The sequence below is a fragment of the Anolis carolinensis genome, chromosome 5, assembly GCF_035594765.1.
Source record: "Anolis carolinensis isolate JA03-04 chromosome 5, rAnoCar3.1.pri, whole genome shotgun sequence".
Lineage (NCBI taxonomy): Eukaryota > Metazoa > Chordata > Lepidosauria > Squamata > Dactyloidae > Anolis > Anolis carolinensis.
The window spans coordinates 130348627-130372011 of record NC_085845.1 but is presented as its reverse complement, the minus strand read 5'-3'; the positions used below and the strand labels follow the sequence as shown (position 1 = coordinate 130372011).

General features: G+C 36.8%; 1 protein-coding gene across 8 annotated transcripts in view; it reads left to right on the top strand.

The window, feature by feature from the left end:
- brd1 (bromodomain containing 1) overlaps positions 1-23385 on the top strand; it is a 51656-nt gene that overhangs the window by 20458 nt on the left and 7813 nt on the right. The window contains exons 3-10 of one of the 8 annotated variants that reach the window (XM_003224972.4): positions 866-1022; positions 1279-1410; positions 2743-2871; positions 3794-4106; positions 5730-5990; positions 9169-9273; positions 20593-20728; positions 22153-22280. In XM_003224972.4, coding sequence (XP_003225020.1) covers positions 866-1022; positions 1279-1410; positions 2743-2871; positions 3794-4106; positions 5730-5990; positions 9169-9273; positions 20593-20728; positions 22153-22280 — 1361 coding nt within the window. Of the gene's footprint in view, positions 1-865; positions 1023-1278; positions 1411-2742; positions 2872-3793; positions 4107-5729; positions 5991-8784; positions 9274-13743; positions 13841-16793; positions 17013-20592; positions 20729-22137; positions 22281-23385 lie in introns of those variants that run through there. The other 7 variants (XM_008117114.3, XM_003224973.4, XM_008117113.3 and 4 more) reach the window with 7 other exon arrangements.

Below are 23385 nucleotides of genomic sequence, written 5' to 3'. Positions count from 1 at the left end.
AATATATGACTTCAATGACAAAACAAACACATCAAAGGGGAAAAAAATGTGGTGGTAATAATATTTATGTTTTAAAGGTGTGTATAGGCATCCCCAAGTTACAAACATCCGACTTATAAATGACTCATAGTTACAAACGGGGGTGAGACATCAGGAAGTGAGATAAATCTAACTATAGGAAGGGAAATTCAGCCCTGAAAGAATTATCATGAGAAAAAGGTGTGCCAACTGAAGCTTTATCACCAATCCTTGTATCTACAACGAGCCAAATTTTTCAAAATCCAATTATTACAGGGGCAGAAAGTAAGCTGAAATTTTCTGAACTGGGGCTTAGACCGGAAAACAAACCCCACGGAGGTGATGTTAACCCTCCCCTATGTTATCCAAAACTATACATATATAGCTGAAGTTACACTTTAAAATATATCTGTCCGACTTGCATACGAACCTATCTTGTTCGTAATTTGGGGATTGCCTCTATGTTATTGGTGTTACTAAGTAAGAAGTAAATACGATATTCTCATTAGGCTTTGTGCAATTTATATAATTCTTTATAGTATATTGTAAACAAATAATTATGATATTTCCACATGCACATGTATTGGGTGGATTGAGCAGAATATCACCATGGCATATGATAACCTTTTTGAAACTGAAGAAAGCTCTGGGACAGTTTGTGGTGTGATAGTCTGCCATTCAAAAGATACACTAAAAATGGTCTGTGTGTGTCCATTCACTCTTCTGATATTTCATCCTACAAACATGTCAGCATTTAAGAATAACTTTTTACGGTGAGAGAACTCTTCTGAAAATTTGCAGCACTTCATTACAGAAATATATATTATTCTCCCCTCCCACATTGTAGATTGAATAAAATTATGAATCGGGTGGCTATTCAGCGGAAGAAACAATTTGTTGAAAGAGTTCACAGTTACTGGTTACTTAAAAGGCTGTCCAGAAATGGTGTTCCTTTATTGAGAAGGCTGCAGTCCAGTTTGCAGTCACAAAGAAACACTCAACAGGTATGTATCCTTTCTAATTCAAGTGTCGTTGCTTTATGATTTGAGTTGGTAAAGTATGCCACAGATAACTAGGATCAGTTTAACTTCTTCTTTGTTCTGCAACAAAAAAGAACTACGGTATTTCATTGGCAGTAAGTTCCCAACTTTGTTGGACTGTTTATGAAATGCTTGTTTGAATTAAACATAGCAGTAGAATAACTGCTAAGATGTGTGGTAACAGTGGAATAGCACATAAACTATTTTTTTCTTGCTTAAGAGGGAAGATGATGAAGAAACACAAGCCTTAAAGGAGAAGTTGAAGTACTGGCAACGGCTTCGCCATGACCTTGAGAGAGCACGGTTGTTGATAGAGCTTATACGAAAACGGGAAAAATTAAAAAGAGAGCAGGTAGGTATGCATGCCACTGATTTTGGTTGGATTTTGAAGGCAAGATTTAAATACACATGAAAAGGACAACTGTGGTAAGAATCAGTTTTGTGCCCCTACACCACCATCCCCCCAATTGAAAAGTGACTGGAAAGTGATTAGTTTTCATTTCCTTTATGTTTAAGTGTTGAAGCATGAGGTGTAAGTAATTCTAAATTGCCATCTTAAATATTAGGGAATGGTAAAGGTTTTCCCCTGACATTAAGTCTAGTCGCGTCCAACTCTGGGGGTTGGCAGCCATCTCAATTTCTAAGCCAAAGAGCCAGCATTGTCCGTAGACACCTCCAAGGTCATGACTGCATGGAGCACCATTACCTTAACGCTAGAGCAGTACCTATTGATCTACTCACATTTGCATGTTTTCAAACTGCTAGGTTGGCAGAAGCTGGGGGTAACAGCTGAAGCTCACCCTGCTCTCCGGATTCAAACCCCCAACTTTTGGTCAGCAAGTTCAGCAGCTCAGCGGTTTAACCCGCTGTGCCACTGGGGGCTTCTTTTAAATATTAAGTAAACTTTAAATAAAATCCTAAGACATATAATTATGGCTCACTTGAAGGGGAAATGTACCTAGTTCTTTGAGCATTTTAGAATAATGGATATTTCATTAAAATCAATAAACAACACCTGGTGTTTCAGCTGATAGAGGGTAGCTGCCATCCTATCCTTATTGTTGACTGTTCCAGGCAAGATATTGGGAGTTGCAGTCCAACTCCTCTGCTTAGGATGAGGAAAGTTGTAGGTAAATAACATCTGGAGGCCATGGTTTGCCTACCTTTAGAAAATGTTCATTTAAGAATTCAAGATACTATCCAGAGGTACCTGTGCAAGCTATTTTGTAAGAACCAAATTGTTTTGATTTTTCTGCAATGAGAAGAAAATGATATAAGCATTGATATAAGGTCACAGATGTTTCTACAGGATAGGTCTGTGTTCAGATGTATGTGAATTATTTTGAACCTCTTAAACACTTTGTGGTTTATGAATATAGTACAGCTTCCTTCCTCTCCAATCTCATACTCTTTTCTCCTAATTCTGCATTTGGTTATATTACTGATTTGCATCTAATTTTGTAGTTGATCTGTTAGTGACCAGATGAATATTAAACAAACTGTACTTCGGCTGCGTATGCTACTGTACTTTTATTACATTAATGCCAGAGTCCTACACAAAAGAATAATTTACTTCTTAGGACTGCAAGGTTGATGTTAAATCTTGGTTTGTATCATCATTACAATAGCTAAGTAGCCTGTAGTCATATTCATTAATGATCTGTATTTCTCTTCTATTGTGTAGATTAAAGTGGAGCAGGTTGCCATGGAGCTTCAGCTAACTCCATTTACTGTTTTGCTGCGGTCAGTACTGGACCAGCTACAGGAAAAGGATTCTGCTCGTATATTTGCTCAACCAGTTAATCTGAAAGAGGTAAAACCTAAACTTTTTGATCTGGTTGACAGTATTATTATTGAACAATCTAATATAAATAATATTATTTGGCAAAAATGACTATTTTTTCTTTTAAAATATGGTTGTTTAAAATACAGTTTAATAGCTTTAATCTGGAGCCCCCGGGGCATAGTGGGCTAAATCTTTGTGACTTGAAGTTTGGGTTGCTGACCTGAAGGCTTCCAGGTTTGAATCCAACCTGGGGAGAGCACAGATGAGCTCCCTCTATCAGCTCCAGCTCCATGCGGGACATGAGAAAAGCCTCCCATAAGGATGGTAAAAACATCAAAAATATCTGGGTGTCCCTTGGGCAACGTCCTTGCAGATGGCCAGTTCTCTCACACCAGAAGCGGCTTGTAGTTTCTCAAGTCTCTCCTGACATGAAAAATATATATAAATAAATTGTTACTTTCATTCATTTTCTAAAACACAGTATTTTTTCTTATTATTTTTATCAGCAAATGAGTACTGTATCATAGTAAAATTTTCTGAAATTTACTTTTCGATCATACCGTAAATCAGAGTGTTAAGGCTCTGTAGCTGTTGAACTGCAGGTCTTGGCATTCCTCACCACTGACTATACTGGATAGAGCTGGTTGGAATTTGTAGTTCAACATTTGAAGAGCCACACAGTTCTCACACACATTTTACTTTTCCAAAAAGTGTTTCTTTTAAAAGTAGTGTGGTGGAAAACAGAAAAAATATTTACTTTTTAAATTAATGTTGGAAAAAGAGAAAACATATACACATTTAGTTGGATCTTGTTGATTCAATAGATGTGTTTTTGTGGAAAAATTAGACAAATTTGCCTTTTGTAAGTCAATGAAATTGGAATCTTTGTGAAGGTTTTAAAGGACAGAGAATTTAAACAACTTTTCATTATTTTAAAAATGCACTTCAGGTTCCTGATTATTTGGATCATATTAAACATCCTATGGATTTTTCTACTATGAGAGAACGGTTAGATGGCCAAGGTTACAAAAATCTCAGTGAGTTTGAAGAAGATTTCAACTTTATTATTGATAACTGTATGAAATACAATGCAAAAGATACAATATTCTACAGAGCTGCTGTGCGATTAAGAGACCAAGGAGGTGTTGTTCTGAGACAAGCTAGAAGAGATGCTGAGGCAATTGGATATAATAATGAAACTGGAATGCACTTACCTGAACGGCCTAAACTTGAATCTCCTCCACCTTTTACTTGGGAAGACGGTAAGAACCTATCGCAATAAATATTGATACAGTATTATCAAATACTGGCAGGTTTTTGCCCAATTTCAGTATTCACAAGTTTCAACATATTTAGGCATTAGGGGTGTGCAATTTTTTTGTTAGTCATTGTAAGTTTTATCAAGTTTATTAAATTTGTACTTATTATGCGATATCTGACATACAAGCTTGGCCCCCTCCAAAAACCTTAAGAATCAGAAGTACCCAATAGTTTTTCGTTTGAATTTTGTAAATCTCAGAAACCCCCCCCCCCAAGTCAATTTAATTTCCAGCACAAGAAAACAAAGCCAAGCCAAAAAGGCTGCCTTCCCTCTAAATTAATGGCCTCTCACCATTATGAGAGGGAAGCAGCAGGGAGAAAGCAGAGTTCATTGGAAAGAGACTGAGAAAGCACAGAATTCTAGGAAATGTAGTTTGGGAAGGCAAGGAACCCTGTGCGAGAGAATTCAAAAGGCCCTGCCTTAAACTACATTTCTCAGAATTCTGCTCAGCATCAGAAAGCTCCAATCAGAATAGGGGAGAGATGTCCCTCCATTGCAGCAGCCAGCCAGAGTTCCAATAAATTATTGAATCTGCAAAGAGGAGGTCTAACTGATACTTCTAGTAAGTAAAACGCTGGGCTGGGCTGGCAAGAAATCCCTAAATGGAAAATCTACTGATCAATATGAGAGACATTCAATAAAATCGCTGTTGTGGCTTTTTAAAAAATGTTTTTGTCAAAACTTTTTAAAAACCCTAAAATCAGTAGATGTATGAATATTGCTGAAAGTTTGGGGGGGGGGGGGGGAATGATCCCGTTACCTTGTATCATTGTATGGAAAATTCGAGGAGATAGCTCTTGTAGTGCCTTTTCAAAAATGTTGTCTATAAAAACTTTGAAAATTCCCCAAAAATGAGTGGATGAGTGAAATGTTTTGAAACTTGATGGCCTAACAGGGGTAAATGTGTTCCACCATTATAGCAAGTTTTACCCCAATAGCTGTAAAAATGAGGGAGAAAGGAGCCCCTGAAGTTCCACTATTTGTGCAATTATTATGACAAGTAACAAAATTTTGTTACTCTTGTTATAGTAACGAAATTTTCATTAATGACTCTTTAGAAATGAAATGCCCCCTAAATTTTTAATGACTTTTGAAACATTTTTTTATTGATCACACAGCCTTATTAGGCATGCTTCAAGGATTGCATGTCCTTAAAAATTCTTACTGCATGGAACACCGCAGTTCCAGTTTGCAGAAAATCCAATATATGTTTTCTGGATTGAGGCAGCAGAGTGCAGATTGTGGATATTTCAGTTTTATCTTCCATGACACTGCAGTCAAATGTGTGGGTTTTCCAACTTTTTCCCTTTGCATATGATTTATTGTATCTGCAGCACATAAAGGATCTACTTTTTCAATCAAGATCTGTAACAGAATGCTAGCAACCTCTAATGCAACCTTAGGAGTCAAGCAGACCTTGCTGAGAAATCCTGCTCTATTCAATAGTGGAATAGAATATTGCAATTTACTCAGTATTGGTGCTACAGTAGAGTCACACTGTTTCTACTTTGTTCTCTGTGCTTTGGGAGAAATGCTGTTCAATCTCTTTATCTCTTAACTGCAGTGGATAGGTTATTGAATCCTGCTAACAGAGTCCACATGTCTTTGGAAGAGCAGCTGCGAGAATTGTTAGAAAAGCTTGATCTTACCTGTGCGATGAAATCCAGTGGGTCTCGGAGCAAACGAGCAAAGCTTTTAAAGAAGGAAATTAACTTGATTCGGAGCAAGATAAGTCAGCAACAACATCAGCTCCCTCAGATTGAGTCAGGTATTGGAAGTTTTGAGGAAGAAAATGCAGTATTAGAACAAGAAGGTGAAGAAGAAGGTAAGAAATACATTGATTATTAAGGCAATATTAATTAGTTGGTGGTATTTGTCATATACACTTGAAGAAAGAAGTTTATTTAGAATTAATTGTTCAGCTTCTTGGGTTTTAATAAATTGTGTTGATAGCAAATTTAAATTTAATGTTCATAATTGCATAACGAAAGCTTTAAAAAACCCACATCTGCATGTTTCTGCTAAGATCCCCAGATAAATTTGGAATGTAACATTTAAGAAATATTAAAACTTTGCACCCTGTTTTGTTGATTAGGATGAAAATGTAGAAAAAATTGAAATATGTGATTCCCTAATTTCCCAAACCTAAACTTACTTTTCTTCAACGACTCAAATACTTCTTTTTAATCTAGTGGGTAAATGCCTTATATATCTCAGTTGTCAGGGGAAAAAATCGGAAAAGGAGGGAAAAAATAGTCCAGTATTAAGGATAAGTAAAGTAACTGGATATCAAGTTAAAATTTAGAACGATATTGAAAGCATTGGTTTCTTAAATACTATAGAGCATGTAACTCATCTGTTTAAGTTTTCTGAATGTTTAAGTTTTCTGAGATGAAAACAGATGAGTGCAAGTCCAGTTCTGAAGGAGAGCAGATTCTGCATACTTCTGGTATATCCTGATTAAACCAGAGTTCACCAGCAGAGGGCATGTATTTATTTTCAAGCCTGTTGTGCTCATCTCATAAAGATGGCAGTCCCCTGTAGGCGTAGTGTACTTTAGTATTCTCTAATGCTATGTAAAAATGTTACACTAAACACTTCGATTGAATAAAGCTTTAGGTTAGAAAGACACTTGCATTGCAAAAGAGAGAATTTTTAATATGTGCTTTTTTCAAGGTACTCCCAAATGTTATATTTTTCCATTGGAAAAATGGAAATGGGAAATTTTCAAGAGAAAACACTTCCGTTTCTCCACCTTTTGCTTCTTGGCCTTTAATAGTGCATAAATAAATACAAAGGAAAAGCTTTTTGGAATAAATCAGAATTCTTAATTTTTTGGCAGGCATCAATCCTATCCGTGTGTGTGTGTGTGTGTGTGTGTGTTTACAGATGCACAAACATATATTTGCATACAATAACTTACATCAGTTGGATGTCATTTCAAAAACTGCACATCCAACTTGTAATGTCATATTTGAATGGATCCTATAAAACTATACCATAGAGATAATAATAAACTAATTAGATGAATTGCTCATGATGGCACTACTTTTCAAGTGAATGTCTAGTTTTAATACTACATGGAAAGTTGCACTTTTTCCATTCCACCCTTGTAACACTTTTGTAAGACTTTTGATATACTCTTCAAAAAAGACATCCATAGAATTCAGCTTTATGTCTTGGCAAACTCTATAGTCACCAAGCATCTAGCTTTGTATGGGTTTACTTACTGTCAATAGCTCTTGGGCCCCCACCATATCTTTTTGTTTGTGCCATTTAACAAGCATGAAATAACTTCCTCTTTCTTCGTAAAATTTCTAAGAAAATCAAATTGATTTAAGAATTAAGTTTTATAGATGCTTCTTAAAGTACCAGTACAAAACAAAGTAAAAATTAAGATTATGAATTGAAACATTTTATGGAATGAATGCTAGCTTTTAGTTTTGATTTAGACCCATTGAATCATTGGAACTTATGCAAACATTGACGTATTAAGTTCCTCAGTGGTTTGGACTTGTTTGGGACAAACAATAGGATTTAGGCCATTATGTTCTGATATTATTACTCAATATGAAAATGAATGGGATTAAAATATGAAGATGCTGTTTGAGTTATTTATTAGGGGTTGTTTTAGCGTTTGCAGTGCACAATATCAGAAATTAATGTTAAACCCAAGCTTTTATCAAGGACTATTGGGGTTGCTGACCACACAAAAGCATTCACCCAGTGCTGTCAGTTTAAAATACTGTCAAAATCCTTTAGTAGAAATAGTTGTCATTTTTGTGTCCTTATTCAGTCTGTATGGAGTTCCTGGATACTGTATATGAACTGCAGAGTAAGGGATATATTTCTGCCAAAAACCTAGTATAGTTGGCTTTCTTGACCAAAATATGCATAACCAATGCATAAATACTGTAAAGAATGCCTAAAATGGCATTGAAATAAATAGTTAGGGGGGCACACACATTGACAGCTGGACAGGGTTTTTTATTTATTATTATTACAAATAGTATTTCTTGGTATTTATTTTTCATGAAGATGTCAATGCATGCTTTGCTAAATTTGAAATCTTTAGCAATAACCCTAAAATGGGTTTGCAGTCCTTAATAATAATAATTTAGCAGAACTTTGATTGGACCTTTATTAATTCTGTAGTTCAGGCTGCAAAAAAGTAAAAAAGATAACAAATAGTTTAATAAATTAGGTATATTCTTATCATCTTCCTTTATTTAGTTGTGAGCACTCCCATAAACAGTTTAAGCCATAAAATACTATTACCCGTCCGAGTATACAGTATTTTAGTGGTTTAAATATGGTCACAAGTCAGAACTCTCCACTTATCACCCACAATAGCATCAATAAGTCCTGTGGTCCAGTGGGACTTGCTAATATGCATATTATTTTGAGGATTAGAAGCACTCTTTTTTTACACCTATTATATTCCCATATAAATCCAGGCATTAACTAGGACAGTTTGTTTAAAGTTTATGCATGTGAGGTGTTATACTTTGTATCAAACAATAATAAATATTGTGGGCTACATATCTGATACTAAGTTTTATGTAGTAGCTCTTATAACTTATCAGTTTTCAAAAACCCAACTTTATTAATTTTTTCAGGAGATAAATCTCCCCCTAAACTTGAACCATCAGATGCATTACCTCTTCCTTCAAACTCGGAGACTAATTCAGAGCCACCAACCCTCAAACCAGTAGAACTCAATCCAGAGCAGAATAAGCATTACAAAAGAGTAAAATTTGACAATGAATTGTATAGTACTTCCATTCAGAAAGAAATAAATGGACACACTCCAGAAAACTTACTTGACAATAATCTCAGTGAGTCGACTGTTTCTGCTGTAGCTGAGTCATCAACTGATGTAAACAGACGTACATCCATTCTCTTCTGCAAATCGAAAAGTGTAAGCCCCCCAAAGTCTGCAAAGAACACTGAAACCCAGCCAACTTCTCCACAGCTAGGGACCAAAACCTTTTTGTCTGTAGTCCTTCCAAGGTTGGAGACACTACTGCAGCCCAGAAAAAGATCAAGAAGCGCATGTGGAGATTCTGAGGTGGATGATGAGTCCCCTGTAAAGCGTTTGGATACAGGTAAACATTTGCTTTAGTACTCCTTTTGAAGATGACATGGATAAATCTATTCAATACTAAATTTATCTAATACATTTCATAATAGAAATATACAACTCTAAAATGTTGTGTCTTCATATTGAGATACATTTTGAAATGGAGAGTTGTTTTATCCATGTTATCTGACTTGATAATAAGAGGTGTGTTTTTGTTCTGATATTTTGGTCATCTGTTGTTCTTTAAATCAATTAAAAGCTTTGGTATTCCTGAAAACCTTTCCCACATTTTAAAAGAAATGTTTATTATCTGGTTACTTTCTTGTAACTGCTTAGAATTGTGAGAATAATATTTTTGTTTATTCAAAGATAGCTAGAGGATTGTCTTTTGTCATGCTCTTTTTGGGGCATGGTCTCTGATTCAGGGTATTAGAAAGGAAAATATCAGCTAGCAATATACATACATTGCTGCATGCAGGCTTTTGCCATATTATGTTAGGTAGGCCGTACCTACTCTCAAGTTTACTCAAACCATCTTAGTTTTACTAGTTTTACTATTTTCACTTGGTGTAAGGGATAAAACAGCACATGTGCTCCTTTGGATCCAGCCCTGCATTATAATTTTAAGAGTATTTTATTTAAGTATTCACTGAGATTTCTTTCAGTGTTGAATTTTACACAATTGAAGATTATATGAGCACATTAATACACATTGAGGTTTTCTGGGTGTTAGAAATATGTGATAATCGTATCTGGAAACACGTTTAACCTTTTGTTTAACATTTGTTTTTACTGTGAAATAAGTGTAACCACAGTATGAAATGTAAATGGCACTTTATCAAGACACATGATCATTGGAGGGGTGGTAAATATCAAAGCTTACAGTCTGAAATCTACCAGAATGTATACCAAATAAATTCATGAAATACATAGTATAGTGAACATTCATTCATTCATTCTGGTTCAGAGGTGTTATTCTGTTTACATGGTTGCAGCCACTCAAAGATGGTCTTGACGACTGCTTCTTAAACTGTGGATCCCGACCCCACACGAAGTCCCCTAAACTCAATGTTGGACTCCCAATTTTTTTTCTGAATGTCACCCTGTGACAGTTTAGACTTTTTCACAAATATGTTGTACACTGCTTACAGTGGATTCTCCAGAAGATACTTCATCTGTACTTTATAAAAAGGAAAATCATCCTGTTTAGCAAGACATGCAAATGCTGATTTGTTATCAGTAAATGTTTGATGTTTATACTATTTTATGTACCTATCTACATGTGGTCACATAAACTTTTATCAGGCCAAAAGGGGTACCGAATGGAAAAGTTTAAGAAGCAGTGGTCTAGATGATTGTTGCATATATTAATCTGTTTCTGGTATATTCTTTAAAATTCTTTTTCAGTCTGTGTGTATTCACAAATCTATTTTGGAATCTTCTTTTGCAGAAATTATTTTTTAGTCTTCTGAAACATTATACCACAAGGTTGCCATTTGCTTGAAAGTACAGAAATACAATTTGTTAGGAAAAATCAAAAGAATTGGTAATTAATCATGGGCCCGGTTACCGTCTCATCTGTTTATTTGTATTTTCGTACCATCTTGTACATTTGGAATGCACGAAACGGTACACCCCCTTCTGGAACGGATATATCAGTGAAACAAAAGAAAAGTGGGAATGGTAGCCATTTGATTGGCTGATTTTTGGCACGCTGAGTGCCTCTTACTCGGTGCTCATAGGCCCTAGCAGGGCCTATAGCTGAGTGCCCGACACTTGGCGCACTTGGATGTAGATCCTGGCAGCCCCTGGCGCTTTGCTGCCAATGGGCCAAAAATCTTTGTTTTTTCTGACCTTGATCGGAAAAGGTCATTTGGAAAGGCGCCCGTTTTCAGGAGAGGTGCTGAAAAACAAAAATGGGGCCTTATATATAAAACAAACAGGAACAGATAGTGATTCTATACAAATGCACAAGACTATTGGTCCTACATAAAGGAAATTGTGATAAAGATGTATTCAAGTAGTGTAGCACTACTAGCCAAATGTCTACATTTGTGGAAATCTGAAAATAGATGTGGCAAAATGATGAACATATAAAATTGGAAAAACACTGTAACACTAAGAAAAAATTAAATTGTATATGATAGCATTTTATTTTGAAGAAGGTTCTTTAAATTCTTTGGAGTTCAAATAAAGTGTAATCAACTTCAATTCGTTTTAACATTTCCATGTGATTTAATGTAATTACAAAATAGACATGAGTCTATCTAGAGCAGGCCTGCACAACCTGTGGCCCTCCAGATGTTTTGGACTACAGCTCCCATAATTTCTGACCACTGAACAAGCTGGCTACGGCTCCTGGATAATCATCCAGGAGCCGTAGCCAGCTTGTTCAGTGATCAGAAATTATGGGAGCTGTAGTCCAAAACATCTGGAGGGCCACAGGTTGTGCAGGCCTGATTTAGAGTAAGACATTCATCATCTCAATTTCGGGGCCCACCTCCTACCACTACCATGTAGCTTTTCCTTCTTCATTGTATCTCCTGCCAAGATTGTTTAAATCTTTGAATGGCCACAGCAGATATATCCTGAATTAATAATGATGATGTGGAAAACTGTACTCTCCATTCCTTTCTGTGTTACTTTTTCTGCCACTTGTTTATTGATTTGCATTAGATCTGCTACATCTGTGTGAATGTCATCTATTTTTTTTCTGTTCAGAGTGTAATTCAGGTTCTAGTGTCAAGGACAGTTTTGTCAACATTGATAACCCTTGATGTAGATCAGAGTACTAAGAGCAAGGTGAAGGAGAGAGGACAATTTGTATGGGAAAGGAGACGAAACACTTGAGTCAGTGGCACATAGGTCATCTTCCAAACTTGGCTAGATTATAGGGACCTATATACATTTCTGAACATTTGTCAGGGATTCTTTGGCATCTGCATAACATAGTTTCATTATGACCTCTTGTGTTTTTTTTTATTTTAGTGTTTCAGGAACTCATACTTCTGGAATTTAAGTGTAAATGCTTGACAGTGTAATTTCATGTAAAGTGTTAAGCAACATAATTGGTTTTCAGGGTAGAAGATGGTGATGGGGTTGCGCTTTTTTCTCTCTGCTCTAGACTGCTAAAATGCACATTATCTAATCAAAGATTCTAGTTTGTAAACATTACTCACTCCAATTAGCCAGTGTGTCTAGAGTTCTTTTCCTAGTGATGGCCAACTAGTAACTTCAGGAAGATTCATCAGGTAGTACAGGCATGGGCAAACTAAGGCCCAGGGGCTGGATGCGACCCCCTGGGTGCTTATCTCAGCCCCCCTCATTTTCCTGTCCTCTTGGCAGAGGTACATGGCTGCCCACTGCATCCTTATGTCAAAAAGATGGGGTAGTAGCTGAAAGCCTTCTGGAGCGCTCTCAGTCACTTTGTGTCTCGGCCTCCTCCCAGCATAATGATGGTGTGAGTGGCCCCATTCGTATGCTGGGAGGATGGCTCAAAGAAGGCACAGGGTGTCTGAGAGCCCTCTGGAGCACTCTCAACCACCTCCTGTCTTGCTCTTCTCCTGGCATAATGCCAAGAGGACAGCCCTAGGATCAGGGAAAGAGAAAGGGGAGGGGGATCGAGGAAGAGGATTGGGGCAGTTTGCTGAGTGTCTTGGCTTCCTCTTGACAAAAGAATAGGGCAAGCAACCCCCTTCTTATGCTGGGAGGACAACCTGAGATTGTCCCAGGCCCACACCCACCCAGCGTGTGCCTGGCCTCCCTCTCTTCTGGCCTGGCTCTCCCAGCCAGGCCCGCAATGCGGCCACAAGACAAAAAAAGTTTGCCCATACCTGTGGTAGGATATAGGGCATTCCAAAACATGAAGTACTGTGAATCATAGACAGCTAGTATGATGACTTGGAGATGGGACTAACAAAATTGTGTCTTATTTATTTCTATCTTAACATCTTCTCCTTTTTCTGGCCAGAACTTTAGTTGGAGGGGCTGTGATAAGTATACTTTTGTTATTCAAAGGGAGGGACTAATAGAATATATGGGATAAATCTTGAACATTTTCATTTGCAGTGATTTCAGTAGGAAGAGGCTCTGGATCCTATCCACTGTGTTCTGTCTCTTGATTGTGGATGGATTACTGGAAATGCATCACACGACAAGCTGTTTCATGATCTGCTCCAGCATGTTACTTTGACCCAACCCCTATGGACCTCATTTCAGGATATCCAACCCACTCCCTCCTATTTCAGTCTCCCATGAAAATATGTTGATAAAAAGAGAAATGTGTTGGTATTTAGATTATCATTATCATCTAAAACACAGAAAACATGTTTTCGAAGTATGTACTTTATTTATTGGATAGTTATCTACAAAAAGGCTAGTTTCAGAGGAAGATTTTTACAAATACATCCAGAGTTCATGAATGTTCCTGGAATTCCTTGTAGCATGATGGTATCTGTTTGTTCCTCTCCCTCATTGTCCTCAATTTGGAATATAGTGAACACCAAAGAAAAATACACTGCTACAGGATGTGCTGATCAACTGTTACGTCATCCTCATCTTAAAAGAATAAAAGAGCATTCTCACAAGTTCAAGTAAGACCATCATTTTCAAGTAGGAATTGTGAAAAGAGAACCTGGGTAATCCTGGTTAGAACCAGCCATCACAGTTTAATGAATCCTGTAAAGTGAGGGTCTATGGGGGAAAAGGCTTGTCAGATGGGAAAATATGGAATATGTTAAGAGCAGTCAAAGATGGGAGGGATCTGAATAGGGTTTTGGGAGCCATGTATGAGAAAAGAGTTCAGGGATTTCTTATTTGTTATATACACATCTTGTTTTACTTTTTTATAACTGTCTGACTGTTTTACTTAAGAATTGGTGATCATTAGTCAGGCTCACCACATTGAACCCACTGATCAACACAGCCACTTGCCCATAAAGAGTTCAGATCTAGGGAGGGATCTTCAGGGTAAAAGGAAAAGCTGAGTGATAGGAACTAAGGGCTGTAACTGCAGGGCCAGCCTGTAGAGGAAATCCATTACAGGAATCAGAAATTGTTGCTTGATTTAATGGGAAGCCATTATTTTTGGTTGCCATTTCGCTTCTCTATATTCTCTGGTATGCTCACAAGACTTGGGTTAGATATTCCACTTCTGCACAAATAGTCGTGGCTTCTTTTGTATCTCTATCTATATCTAAAACGTGTCTCCTTTCATTTGTGTTATATATGAAGAAGTTCATAAACAGTGGGAGTGTTTGAAGGAATTTTTTTAACCAGTTGCCAAAAACAGTGAAAATGGAACTATGAAACTGGGTTCTGCCTCTTAGATGTAACTATCCATTGACAAGTGCATCTATGGATATCTGTCCTTTCCTTTTTCCTAAGTTTCAGATTACATCTTATGATCCTTCCCTTTCCTGAGAAGTTACACTTGTCCTTTTGGAGAACTGGAAAAATAATGTGGTCATATAAAAATAGCTCCTTGTAGTTCTGTTCTTCCATTCCTAAATGCAGCAGAATCATTTATAACCTGGATACAACTATGATTGTTGACTGCATATATATCCATACTTACACACATATGAACCAGTATATTGATGGCGTTGATCATGCATATTTTTCTCTCTGTCACCATATTTTGGACGCTATTATGTGGGCCAGGCTGTGGCGCAGGCTGGTAAGCAGCCTGCTGCAATAAATCACTCTGACCATGAAGCCATGAGTTCGGGGCCAGCCCATGGCAGGGTGAGCACTCGGCAATTAAAAAATAAAAAGTAGCCCCTGCTCGTTGCTGACCTAGCAACCCGAAAAGATAGTTGCATCTATCAAGTAGGAAATAAGGTACCACTTATAAAGTGGGGAGGCAAATTCAAATAATTTACGACGTTGGAATGAGGAAGTGCGGTCACAGTGGATGATGAAGCAGCTGCTCCCCCCTGTGGCCAGAATCGAACATCCCCTCAGAAGAAGGTTAAATTGCCTCTGACTCTGTCTGGGTTCTATGTGTATATGGGCATTGAATGTATATAATGTGATCTGCCCTGAGTCCCCTTCAGGGTGAGAGGGGCGGAATACAAATACTGTAAATAAATAAATAAAATCCCAGTGAAAAATGAAGACGGGCAACCTGAAGGCACATACATACATACACTTTGAAAGATGACTGGACTGTAGTTCCCAAACATACTGTTTGCCTCTGGTATTGATTGCAGTGGAATAAAAGTAAAAGTAAATGCTGTATATCCTTTTTATTTATGTAGGTTTCCGATCAAGCCTCTTGCATAGAGCTCTGTTTTAGGCTAGTTAGAAACTATAAAACTAGAAATCCATAAAATTGTTGGAAAAGGCCAATAAAGTAAGTAGCTAAATATTTTCCTCCTTGACAGTCTTCAAAACACTTCTGGATGAGTTGTCGAAGGCTGTCATGGCCGGAATCACAGGGTTGTTGTGTGTTTTCCGGGCTGTATGGCCATGTTCCAGAAGCATTCTCTCCTTCACCCACATATGTGGCAGGCATCCTCAGAGGTTGTGAGATATCTCACAACCTCTGAGGATGCCTGCCATAGATGTGGGCGAAATGTCAGGAGAGAATATTTCTGGAACATGGCCATACAGCCCGAAAAACACACAACAACCCCCAACTTCTGGATGATCTTTTTGTTGACTCTAACTTTGTAAGAAGGTTCTCAGTTGCAGTCTAATTGATTTGGTCACATATAGGTTTCAAAATGTTAGTATTCCCATCTTTTTCTAGCAAGAATCTGAAAGTATTCTTGTGTATATTATAAATGTAAACTCGTTCTCAGAAATGGTTTAAAATAAGGATTCTTTGCAGAATATTTCATTTCCATGCATCTTTTGAAGCCTGCAGAAAGTGCTTCATATGACTGTATTTGCAGAATCCTGTCTTAGTGTGTAAGTTGGCATGAATGTATGATTGGCAGAATACATGAATAGGCTGCCCCCTAAATTGGAAAGCAGCATTTTGTTTTTGCTAAAAACTTTGAAAATGATAAAAGTTCAAATATTTAGAAAAATCATAAAGCAATATTGTAGTCAAATGGAAACTTACAGTGATGATTCCTTTTTGTTAACACATCAGTGTCATAGGGTCCTAAATACGTTAGCTCACAATCCACATTCCAGATTCTCATGTACAAGATCCTCTCTTAGACTTTTAGGTTTTCTTTTCTTTGTTGATACATCTTCATAGAGTTATTGAAGTGGACCCTACATAAGTAAGTGCATAGTTAGTATTTAAAACATCTAGGATAGATTAATCAGTCACCTTTCACTGGAAAAGATTCTGGAAAAAGCAACCTATGATTTTTATTGAATCTTTATTTAAAGGATCCCAACTTTTCTCCTAAATGGAGACTATTTCAGTCTTCACTTTCAAATGTCACATTAAATTTGACTAGTAGAGTGGATAGTATGTACATTTCTTTGCTAATCTTGTTCTGGATATTGCTGGGAGGAGGGCCTATTTATTTAAAGCTCTTTTTCCTTTCGGTGAGACTAAATGACTTTTTCACTGTCTTCCAGGTTCTCATATTAACTAATATGCTGAGTATTTATCTGTTTGGATCCTAATTATTTTCTCTTATCCTGAAAATGGAATGGAACTCAATGTAATGATCATTTTGGAACACAGAAAGACAATTACATTTGAAGTAATTATTTTGGATCATGTTGGAGACACGAGCCATCCTTAAAACAAAACCATTATCTTGAACACACTTGGAAGAAATATTTGATATATACATGAACCTATGCTCTTCAGTATATTTCCCGATCTCCGTAAGTTATAAAGCTGTATGTTGCAGTCTGTGTGACATAAATTAGTAGCAGTTTTACCAATCCCCAGAACTCCTTGTGGGTGGAAGAATGTTCCTTTCCATCTACATTCCTCTGCAAACCAATCTATTCTTCCCTTGGCCAGGATTTAGACTTCATAGTACATACTCCAAACATGGTAACTATTTTTCTATTTACCTTTATTTGAAATTATTAAGTAGAAACATATATATAGTATGTAAGAGAAATAGACTATAGTTGATACTAAAATCATAAATATGACTTTACGCAAATAATGGCAAAAGGTGTCTGTGTACCTTTTCCATCTGTTTGATCATTAAAAACACTTGTCTCCTGTACCCTCAGCTAAGATTGAGTAAGCTAGCTTAATGCCAGTGCTTATGCTCTGTAGAAGTAGAGACACTTTATTGACTGCCTAGAAGAAAGATGTTAGATTTCCTACTGTGTCATTCAAATAATAGATCTATTGAAATCAATGGGATTTTAGTTATTCGTGATTACAGTTCCGTCAAGTCTCACCTGAATCTAATCCAGTGTTTTGTGTTTACATTTTTACATTGACAGTAATATTTTTCAAATGTCAGTCTTGCTACACACTTCATTACATTTTCTTTTTTCTTTTTCTTTGATAGAGTAATTTGGAATGGTTATTTTGTGGGCATTGGTCTGTTTTAACATTGCATGGCATCGTCACAGTAGTTTGCCTGCATTTGCAAATCAAGTATGATTTCAATTTGGTTTCTTCAAACTAATGAAATACCACCATTACCATTTCATTAGTGTGCCTGTATCTTGTGTTTCCATGAAAAGAACAGTTGTATATGCGAATATCTCTTCTACTTTATTTGGCTTTCATTTTTGTAGTGGTGGTTGGTTTTGTTTTGCTTTGATTTTTAGCAAGGATATTTTCCTTCCTAGGTTTAGAACTTTTCAGTAGTAACATGATTGTTAAACATAGGAACTTTCATTTCATGTAGACAAAGAGCCTTCTAAAACTTGAAATTTGCACTAATGGTTAAAGTGCCTTTAAAGTCAGATGAGATTGTCTAGAAATTGAAATGGTTTGAAAGGCGCTTGTGCCTTGTTTTCATAGCCAGCCTGAATCTTTAAGTTGCCATAGACAATTATGGCCTGTTTTGAATAGCAAAGATCCGAGTGTTCTGCGATTAGATACTGCTTGGAACAACTTAAGTTGTAAATACAAAAAGTTCACGAGAAGTCTAAAAAGTTGGTAATTGTTTTGCAAACTCATCAGTGCTAGTAGTTATCCTGTTTTCCACATATTTCTACAGCTCAGAAAAAAAATTAATTGTGCAGTACTTAAATTAAGGAAATGCATTTTCTACCGTCTATGATTTTAATCCACTTGCCTTTATGGTTTATGTAGAAGTGTCTGTACACATTTTTAAACCTCCACTGCTTGTTCTATTTTCGCTCTTCTTTTTCTGCTTCACAAACAACAACAACAACAACAACAACAATTCATTGTACTGGTAGCTAATGGTCAAAGATTCCAATCATCTCTTAGAAATATGATACTGACCCCTTCAGCCTTTTCACTTTCTCCAATTCTACGTGTGTACATATTATCTAGGATTGTGACTAGAATCTTTCTTTTGAAAATCATTTATGTTTAACTATGTAATTGTGGTTTCCTCACATCCCCAAGGCAAGTTGTTATTTCGGGAAGCATGGCAAACTAATTTTTACGAAGATTTAGCCCTGTAACTGTTGTTTCTAATATCAGTTTATTCATTAAGATTTCTGCATATACTGTCTTTTCTGAATAATGGAATCAAATTTGATTATGCACTGTCACACAGAATTGGCATTTACAAACTTATGGATTGGAATGGTTTTAATTGTGGAAGCTTCACGAAATCTTCACAGGTAACATGTCACAAACTGTGCTGTTTTTTCCATTGATATCCCATATGAGAAAAAAATATGTCCTTAATATAGGTAAGGTCAGCCCCACATATATGATTGGTATGTTATAGCAGCCAAGTAGTAAGATGACTATGGTAGAATTTTTCACCTTGCTTCACCACCCGATAATATCCACATTTAACAAAATTGGTGTACGTATGAGATGGCACTTTTAGGATTTGTTCTGTTTGTCTCTGGGTCTTAATTGAAGTATATTGTTGGAATCACCACTGTATAAATTGAGCATCACATACCAGCTTAACAATATTTTTAGTTTCCTATTTTAATAAAATATTAGAAAATCTCATTTAAGGTCATCCAGAGATAACATATATTCTCATGAATAAGTCAGCCTCGTGTATAACTCAAGGCCAGATTTTGGAGCCAAAATTACAGATTTTGATATGTCTTCCAGATAAGTCACGTGTCATTCCATGGAAAAGGGAAAGCACCAGTGCTCTTGTAAGGAGGTGGCCACTCCTGGCTGTTGATGCCATTTTCACACCTAGGCATTCAGAAAGGTCTTTTACCACTCTCCTCACAAAAGAGATGTGTTTAAAAAAATGTTTAAGGCACTGTATTTCCTCTTGTCAAAAAAGGAATCATCCCTTTCTCTGAGTAGAGCACAGTCCAACCCAGCAAATCCTAAATGAAGCACTGATCCCTCCTGACGAATGTTCCAAGATCCAGAAAAAGAACCTTTTCCCTGTGTAAGATCCACTGCATCTCTGTAGTGGCGCCACTGCACCTAGGCATTCAAAAGGGCCACAGTGGAGAGACCCATGGATGTCGACTGTTTATTTTTTTGGCGGGTCTGTGTTTTACAACTTCTACACAAGTATATATATGGTACATAATTCTGTGCTTATCAGTGTTTACTACAGTATATCCTGTACAATCTGGGTTGGTGGTTAGCTGGACCATCTGTCAAATCTCACCTTATTGTATTAGTTCTCTCTTCTACAATTTTGAAATAGAACAGCAAGTTTAAAAGCAAGAGCTGTGAAAACGGTGATTCAGGCTTGTTCATGTTGCGTTTGGTGTCTATAGAGTCCTACATATTGGGTTCCAATGTTCATTGAATTTTTTAGACCTTTAATGAATAATAACATTTTTCTTATCTGTTGATTGAGTCTGATTCGACCAAGTGGTGTATGAAGAACAACTTTACATTTTCCTCTGACTAGTGAAGGAGCTGGACTTTCTCTCAATTCCGATGATTCAATAATATTACTCCTGCTGTTGTTTGTATGTTTATCACAGGTTTTCAAAAAAGTAACATCAAAGATTTTAGTTCTTTCTGTCTCTTCTCTGATTCTTCAGATTTAATTTTCTTTTGTATTTCCTCAAACTTGGTTCTGCATTTGTTATTTTAGGAGCAGTGCTATTTAGTGTTTTGCAATCATTGTAAATTCATTTGATTTGATATCCTGGTTTTTCAATGGTGTCAACACTTTTAATACTTTCTCTCATTCGCTTGCTCACTTATGTTGCAGTGTGATAACAAAGGCTAGAACATACACATGTGTATATAGAGATGTGCAAGAGAATAAAATGCACTGTCAAATTATGAATACTTTTGTCTTTTAACTTCCAGGTCTTTCAAACGGTTTTGGAGATGGTGGTAAAGAGTCAGAGACAGATGATACTCCGGGAAGAAAGGTTGAACCTCGTCGCCGTTGTGCATCAGAGTCTAGTATATCCTCAAGTAACAGCTTGTTGTGTAGTTCAAGGTAAAACATAATGTGTTCTTATCCTGAGTTAAAGAAAAATCAAAATATAATAGGTTGAGGGTAGAATTCCAGTGAGCAGAAATCTAGAGAAAAGAGTAAAGATCACATTTACTATTTGTTTCCTTTCCTGTGCATCTCCAGAAAATTTACTCGGAAAGCTTAAGAGTTCCTCTTGAATAGTGTAGAAGTTGTCATAAGAACATCTAAAAGGGAAATTGGAAAGTTGCTTTCTCGCTTTTGTTACAGGAGTTTATACTACAATGTAGGCTTGTGCAATTCAGCCAAAAGGCATGCCATTTCAGGGTCCATCTTCAGCTAACCCTTCATTCTGCTTACCAGGAAGTTACTTGAATTCAAAGGAGTGCTACCTTTTTCATTCGGCAAAGATTTTGCCTATTTGCTACAATGGGAAACTTTAAAGGCTCAATCCTCAGTCATTTTAAGGCCCATCTTCATGAAACCTACCTCAGTTTTAGATCCCATGATCAACTGCAGGCCTTCCAAGTTTCAGAACAATTCACCAATCTACTGATTTTTAAAGAATGATTTTAAATTTATACCATTACATTTTTTAAATAAGACAAACCTCAAGAGAGGGTTGTGGGAATTGTAGTCACCAGTTATTCCCATTCTCAGCCAGTCAGAGCATGGACACAACTAGGCCTTTTATTGGCTGAGAAACACATAGAGAGAGAAACTTCAACTCCCATCATTCTCAGAGAGGAACTCAGAGATTTTTCAATGCCCATCCCATGCAAGTCCTGCTGGGAACATGAGTTCACATCAGAACCCTCTCTGGAGGAGAAGAGCCTAGGGAACTTTCCCAAAAGAAACTGACATTTCACTGCTGGGGAGGGAGAAATGATGCTGCAAGTCATCCCATCTTCTCCAGGAGCCCCGTGGCAGACCCCTGGCTCAGGTATATTGCAGACTCCATCCTCTCCAGTAGCTGACAAATCTAGCTCTCTTGGTCCGTTTTGCCCAGCTTTTCAGTTCCCTCTTCCCCATTCTGTTTTCGCGGGATTACACAGAGCAGACCACCAAATATTACAAATCACTTTCAGTCAAACCATTCCAGGCTCAAGCCTACTATATTGTAGTCACTTCCACAAATGGAAGGAAAACTTGTACAAATGCAAAATCACCACAGGCTTTAATCCATAGTTTTAATTTAAATGTATGAAGGATATAGCTTTGAGTGTTTACCATATATTCTGAAATATCATACAGTGGTTTTGATCTATCTCACTTGGAACTGAAATTGTGTTTTTAATGCTAAGTAGACAACTCAATGTTAGCTTTAAATCCTATGTAATAATAATTCTGACAATAATTCATGTTTATAATGCTTTAAGAAAAAATAGGATGATTACCTACAACCAAAAATTAATTTTGTTTTCTAATAACAGATCACGTATTTGTAGTTTTAGCCTACCAAAGTGTGGAAAAGGCAAGCCAGCGCTTATACGAAGACACACATTAGAAGATAGAAGTGAGTTGATATCATGCATTGAAAATGGAAACTACGCAAAAGCAGCAAGAATTGCAGCTGGTAACTGGCATATTTTTATAGACACATGGGATAAACACCTGGCCAATTCTAGGGGTCCCCTTGTGTTCTCTAAAACATTTTTGTGCCTTTTTCCAATATATGTTTGTGTTTTTTTGCAAAACAAAAAGCCTTGCCCATTTTTTCTCTAACTGAATTATGCCATTGTGCATAAAAAAGACTTTCCACTTAGCCTCTGGCTTTGACATCTCTGATGTCTCATTTTGATCAAGCTTGTTTCCTCCTCTAATCTCAAAGGTCATCGTAGCAAATAAAATTCCTCCCCATCCATATTTCTTTCTCTTTATGAATCCCTACATTTATTACAACTGATCTAGCCACTCTCATTGCTGTTATTTAGCTCTTATTTCCATGTTTTTTGTGTACTCCTCCCCATGTTTATAAAGGTTCAATTTCACCATTCATCAAGACATTTCCTTTTCAGAAGCCATTGTTTTACACCCTATTTTGCATCTCTTTTCCTGACCCAGCTTAACAATTTCTTAGCTTGCTTGCCCTCATCTCTCCACACTAGTGCTCTTATTACTAGTTTACTCACCCTTGAAGAAATTGTAAATGCTGAAGATGAAGAAGACCACTTTGTCCAGCATGGTTGTGTTGTACCTAAATCAGAATACAGCCTTGGTTTATGAAAAAATTAATGTTGAGACAACTTCCATTCACAGCATACTTGTGTTACAAAGAGAATAACTAATGTGATTAATCTCATAAAGCAAAAAGTATACTAGTGCATCTCTAGTCTTGAAAAATCAATTGTGCAAATCCTAAGAATAGAAGGCATACTTTGATCTCTGCTGCATCATATTAAGAACCTATTAGTTAATGTTCTTTGCAGTTCAGGGCTCAAATAAAAACCTGACTTTATTTTAGCCACATTTTAATTTGCCAGAATTGACAAAACAATGCAGCTATAAAGTCACAACTGAAAAATGGGGAAACAGAACCACCCATTTTGCAGAAATTGCCACTGATTTTTTTAAAATCACCAATGAGTGGTAGTTTTGCACCACCTCACACCATATGTTGGCAAAATGTATGGAAGTTTATGTTTTGAAATAGTTCCTTTATAATTTGAGATGATTTTTAG